Source organism: Musca vetustissima, unplaced genomic scaffold, assembly GCF_032173495.1.
Source record: "Musca vetustissima isolate MV318-11 ecotype Yass unplaced genomic scaffold, APGP_CSIRO_Mvet_v1 utg18700, whole genome shotgun sequence".
In the NCBI taxonomy this organism is placed as follows: domain Eukaryota; kingdom Metazoa; phylum Arthropoda; class Insecta; order Diptera; family Muscidae; genus Musca; species Musca vetustissima.
Window position 1 is genome coordinate 34237 of NW_026879984.1, and position 6731 is coordinate 40967.

The 6731-nt window shown below is 36.3% G+C and overlaps 1 protein-coding gene across 1 annotated transcript; it reads right to left on the bottom strand.

Annotated features, from left to right (window-relative positions):
* Positions 1-5680: 5680 nt before the first annotated feature.
* Positions 5681-6345, bottom strand: LOC133325226 (probable serine/threonine-protein kinase kinX). Its single transcript, XM_061534008.1, has 2 exons — positions 6334-6345; positions 5681-6268 (listed from the first exon to the last, which is right to left on the bottom strand). Exons 1-2 carry the CDS (start codon positions 6343-6345, stop codon positions 5681-5683), a joined length of 600 nt encoding a protein of 199 aa, XP_061389992.1.
* Positions 6346-6731: the final 386 nt, after the last annotated feature.

Genomic DNA, 6731 nt, shown 5'->3' on the forward strand with positions numbered 1-6731 from the left:
AAACGCGCTCAAGAAATTCCAAATGCCGAAATTTGTGGGTACCTTTATACGGGGGCTATCAGAAAAAAAATGGACTTGTATTTATAATTTTTAGTGGAGATATTTGGTACCCAGTAAGAACCCAATGTACCAAATTTCAGCGAATTCGGTTGAAAAACAAAATACCCTTTTATGAAGGGCTACCAGAAAAAATGGACCTATATTCATAATTTTTTGTGGTGTGATTTTGAACCTATTTAAAAAGCAAAGTACTAAATTACAGCCAATTCGGTGGAAAAATACGACCAAAACCCCCAAAATACTAAAAATCAGAAGGTACCGTTATATGGGGGCTACCAGAAAAAGTGGACCTATATTTATAATTTTTTGTGGCGACATTTAGACCCAATAAGAACCAAATGTACCAAATTTCAGCGAATTGGGTTGAAAAACGCGCTCAAGAACCCCAAAACACCGAAAATTTGGGGGGTATGCCTAAACGTGGACCGATATATCCCATCTTCGAACTTGACCTGCCTGCAGACAAAAGACAACCCTATGCAAAATTTCAGCACCATATCTAAATTCCTTCGGAAGATGGCGTGATTACAACAGACGGACAGACCGACGGACATGGCTAGATCGTCTTAGAATTTTGCCCTGATCAAGAATATATATATACTTTATAGGGTCGGAAATGAATATTTCGGTGAGTTACAAACGGAATGAAAAAATTAATATACCCTCCATACTATGGTGGAGGGTATAAAAAAAAACCAATGAGCGGAGCAGTATAGTCGGATGGGGCCGACCATAGGATACTCTACAGAACTTCCACGAAAATCTAATTTCCTGTGGTTCTATATTCTGAGATTGAGAATATATTTCGCGATATTTGCCACCCTTGGCCGACTAGAGATCAACAAATATTCATTACAGGGGTATTCATTACAGGGGTTGTGTTGTGATATTCGGCTTTCAATTGTGGGCTACAGATCAACTTGAAAAAACACAAAAAAATAACTTTTCGGTTCACTTCAGCTCAAAATTATTATCTGATCATTACCGAAAATTATAGGCGTTTTCCTTGACCATACCTGGATCCTCATGGAAGATTTCAAAGCGATCAGCTCTATATTTCCTCTCTCTTGTGTGGTAATGGCTTACTAAATAATATATGAATACGTAAGTACATGTAAATATTTAAGTGTAACTCCCATATCCGAGTACATACGATTTAATTGGCATCAATTTAAAGGGCAACCAATCCTCTTGGATATGCTATCAACTTCTCGGGTCTGTGACCTTCAGGAGTAAATATATACCTCATAGAATACAGATGTTGTCATTTTTCACACAAAAGTTAAGGTCCATTTGGCCCGCTAAATATTGACCGATCTTTACGAAAACAGGCATGCTTATTCTTTGGCACGATCCCCTTTTCCATGTCTCAATTTCGCGATGTTTGGGCCATAATTGTGGCCTCTGGACCGACCAGAAAAACCCGCAAAAATTAAGTTTTCGGTCCATTTTATTAACCGATCTTTACCAAAAACAATAGGGGTCTTCAATGGCCATAACCCATTCTACGTGCAAAATTTCTTGAAGATTGGTCCATAACTGTGGCCTGTATCGTGTTTACAAATTATAATGGATAGACGGACGGACACACTTGTCTTGATCGGCTCAGTTAGTCGAGATATGACGATCGGTATACTTAGTCGAAATATGAAGATCGGTATACTTGGATATATTATCAAATTCTCGGCTCTATATCCTTCAGGAGTAAATAAAAATCTCCGCAGGTGTTTGATGCTATAAAAATATTTTAAACCAATAAGGAGAGTAGTAAAGTCAGACGGGGCCGACTATATGATGCCCTTCATCATTTTTGGTATAATCAATATATGAATCCATTTTTTTGTCGTATTTGTAAATGACCAGTAAAATGAAATTGGATCCATAAACCTATCATTTTGCAACCTATACTAAATTTTTCATTTGGTCAGATATAGGTTGCTTTTTACAATTGGATAAAATTATGTAAATCAATATATATATATATATATATATGAGATTTTGAGATATATATATATATATATATATATATATATCAAAATCTGAACCGATTTTAATGATACTTGCCAGAGATTGAATTATATTAACTACAGTTCATTGTACAAAATAGCGTGGCAATCGGACAAACTTTGGGTCTTTAGAGCACAATTTATATAAAATCCGAAGAAAAGATATATAGGAGCTATATCTAAACCTGAACCGATTTTCACGAAACTTAACACACATCATTCTAGACCTAATTACGCTATGCCGTGCAAATCGAAATATATATATATTGACTTTGTTGCACCATTTTCATTAAATCGGACGAAAATATATATGGGAGCTATATCTAAATCTAAACGGATTTTCAGGAAACTGAACACACATCATTCTAGGCTTAATTCATTACGCTGTGCCAAATTTCGTGCAAATCGAAATATATATAGGGACTTTGATGCAACATTTACCTTAAATCGGACGAATTAATGTATGGGAGCTATATTTAAATTTGAACCGATTTTTCCCAATTTCAATAGGGTTCGTCATTGGGCCAAATAAGTGACCTATGCCAAATTTCATCCAAATCGGATCATAAATGCGACCTGTACTTTCTTCACAAAAAAACATGGACGGACAGATGGACATGCATAAATCGACTCAGAAAGTGATTCTATGCATATTCTCAAAAGGAACCATGTGTCTATCTCGTTTCCTTTTGCCTGTTACAAACATATGCGCAAAGGCATAATATCCTGTACCACAGTGTGGTGAAGGGTATAAAAATCCACGCCTATGGATACAGTTTTTAAAATTACTGTATCCATAGGCGTGGATTTGTTTTAACTCAACGGACGTGTTTTCATTGGAAAATTTCTCTTAGCAACAGTTCCGAATAATGCATGTTTAATTTAACACAAAAGAATCTCGACAAAGCACCCCTTTTAACAGGACAAACCCCAAAATGTCCTTGAGTAGCCAATTTAATTCTACGAGGTTTTTGCACTTGTCATTCTGTATTGCGTGACCGTTAATGGAATTTATTTCATGACAGGTTCCCACTACAATCCTCCTCGACATTTTGAATCGATGTGGTTTCCAATAATTATTTTGTATTTTTTTACAAATCTGTTACACACTTTACAGCTGTAATCATTAATCATCCATATCACGGTGAATGCCAGTATGGAATTCATTTTTAATCACAATGCCGTTATTGAAGGTCGGCGAATGGCCCTTCTTGGGGCGAAAATCAAAACTAAAATTTATTAATTAACAACTCCCCAATAAAGCAGAGACACAGCAACAGATGTAATGAAATCATTGTGCAAGACAACAAAAATTCAGTTCTTTTAAATTGATTCTACGATACTACACTGAAGAATCAATAATACGCAATACATTATAAAAACACAACTATGCAAACAAAAACAGCAACAACAAAAGCGAGAAGCGAAACTTAAAATTGAAATGCAAACAAACTTGTCCAAATAACTGACCAAGACAACAATGTAAACTTCAGACAAGTTAAGAGCCACACCATCATTAACATGTCATACTAAGATGAAAGGTAATTTTCCGGTTTATGAGCCCTCCTATAGCATCAAGATGAAACGATGAAAAAACAAACTGGTAAGAATTTGAGTGGAGGCGACAATAAGATGCCCTGCATAAACCGACATTCAAAACAATTGACGTGGATTTTTTAAAAATATATTTTTTTCATTTTTCTTGTTTGGATTTGGTTCGGCTCAATGTTAAATAAATAGACGGTGTAACAAACCTGTAGCTTCTCTCAAAACTATTTCCCTGAAGATGACTGTCGAAGACACTCGAAATATTGGAAAATAAAAATAAAAAATCAGAAATCATTATACAGAATTTTATTTAACCTTGAGCCGAACCAAATCCAAACAAGAAAAATAATACATCACAGGTTAACAAAAACAACAAAACAATATTTTTTTCAACTAAAAATATTCATGCCAAAGATATCGCCTAAAATAGAAAAAAGACTCAACCTATATACCCCTAATAATAATTAAAAAACCAGTGAGCGGAGAAGTATAGTAGGACGGGGCCGACCATATGATACCCATCACCACTTTGGTATATTCAACAGATGAATCCTAACAGACGTCGCATTTTTAAAGGACCAGTAAAATGAAATTGGATCCATAAACATGCCATTCTGCAACCGATACTAAATTTTTCATTTGGTCAGATATAGAAGCTATATCTAAATCTGAACCGATTTTCAGGAAACTTAACACACGTCATTCTAGACCTAATTCATTACGCTGTGCCAAATTACGCGCAAATCGAAAAATATATAGGGACTTTGGTAGACCATTTACATTAAATCGGACAAAAATATATATGGGAGCAATATCTAAATCTGAACCGATTTTAAGGAAACTTAACACACATCATTCTAGGCCTAATTCCATACGGTGTGCCAAATTTCGTGGAAATCGGAAGACATATAGGGACTTTGGTGGACCATTTACATTAAATCGGATGAATATATATAAGGGAGCTATATCTGAATCTGAAATGAATTTCAGGAAACTTAACACACATCATTCCAGACCTAATCCATTACGCTGTGCCAAATTTCGTGCAAATCGAAAGATATATAAGGACTTTGGTGGACCATTTACATGAAATCGGACGAAAATATATATGGGAACTATATCTAAATCTGAACCGATTTTCAGGAAACTTAACACACATCATTCTATACCTAATTTATTACGCTGTGCCAAATTTCGTGCACATCGGAAGACATATAGGGACGTTGGTGCACCATTTACATTAAATCGGACGAAAATATATATGGGAGCTATATCTTAATTTGAACCGATTTTCCCGAAATTTAGCACTTATCATTTTGAACTCAATTAATTACGTTATGACAAATTTCGTGCAAATCGAAGGATATATAGGGACATTGGTGCACCATTTACATAAAATCGGACGAATATATATATATATGTGGGAGCTATATCGAAATCTGAACCGATTTTTCCGAAACTCACCACTCATCATTGTAGACTCAATTAAGTACGCTGTGTCAAATTTCGTGCAAATCGAAAGATATATGGCCACTTTGGTGCACCTTAGAAAATATATATGGCAGCTATATCTAAACCGATTTTTCCCAATTTCAATAGGTTTCCTCCTTGGGCCAAATAAATGAGCTGTGCCAAATTCCATCCAATTCGAATCAAAACTGCGACAATTTAACATGGATAGCCGGACGGACGGACATGCATAAATCGACTCAGAAAGTGATTCTATGCATATTCTCAAAAGGAACCATGGGTCTATCTCGATTATTTTTGCCTGTTACATACATATGCACAAAGACATAATACCCTGTACCACAGTGTGCTGAAGGGTATTAAAATCCCCGTTTACGAAGAGATCCTTTGGAAAATTGACATTTATAAAAATCCTTTATAAATATTACAAAAAATCGCTCGCCCTTAAAATATTTAAAAAAAATCAAATGTTCGCCACCTTGATAGGTAGCGATTCCACGTAATAAGGAGAACCCTACAATAACCGAAACGCTGACGAAAATAAATGCCTGAAGCAAATCGCAAAACATAAAATCAACCAAAACCGATCGCATCGGTTATGCATAAAAATTTGCCGCTTCAATATTAGCGTAGAGCAGTAGGTGCGTATCTGTTGCTTTTGTATTATCTGTTGTTGTTGTTTTTCTTATCTTAATACTTAAACTGGTTTTCTCCACATGACTATTGTTTCGGAATTTCAATGACTTACCGCTGTCAATTTCATTTTCACTTGGATCGCGAGCAAAGAGATCATGCTGTTCCGATTCAACACTCTGCAATGCCTCCTGACCATCCTGGTCAATATCATCGTCGTAGTGGCGATGATGAGGGTAACGATAACGTTGTTGTTGCAGTTGCTGTGAACGATAACGGGGACGTGTGTATTGTGAACGATATTCGTCGTAGTCATCGCGATCGTCATATGGATCGTAACGTTGTCGTGAAGGACGTTTATAATTTAATGTTTTGTTATTGGTATTGTCTTCTTCATCAGCGGCGGGTTCATCTTCAGGTTCACCATCACCGTAATCATTTTCAGCATCTGCCTGGGAATCCTCCTCCTCTTCCTCCGCTGATTCAGATTCTACATCATCTTCATCGTAGTCATCTTCTGGCTGTTGCTGTTGTTCTTGTTGTTTCTGTGCCTGTAGCCGGCTATAACCTCGGTATTTGAGTAATTCTTGCAAAGAATTGGGAGTTTTCCTTTGACTGGTGCTGCCATAGGTTTTACGTTGATAATTTGTTTTTGTGGAACCACCTCCTCGCTTGGAGGATGATGACACTGAAAATCCTCTTGGCCTTGGTCGTTTTAGCGATTTGCTATAACGGGGTTTTGCTGTTGTTGTGGTTGTCGTTGTGCTGGTTGTGGTTGTAAGTATGGCCTTGGGCAAAATTTCAGCAATTGTTGGCACTTTTTGTGTTACGCCAACACCTAGGCCCAAACGTGTCTGCAAATATGTCGACAACAGCTGTTGGGTAATTTGATTTTGTCTAGCAATTTCCGAGGGATCCAATGCGAAATTGGTATCTTAAAGAAGGAGGAGAAGAAGAAGGGGAAAATATAAATAAATCAATTAAATAAAGAAATAAATTGTGTATCTCGAAAAT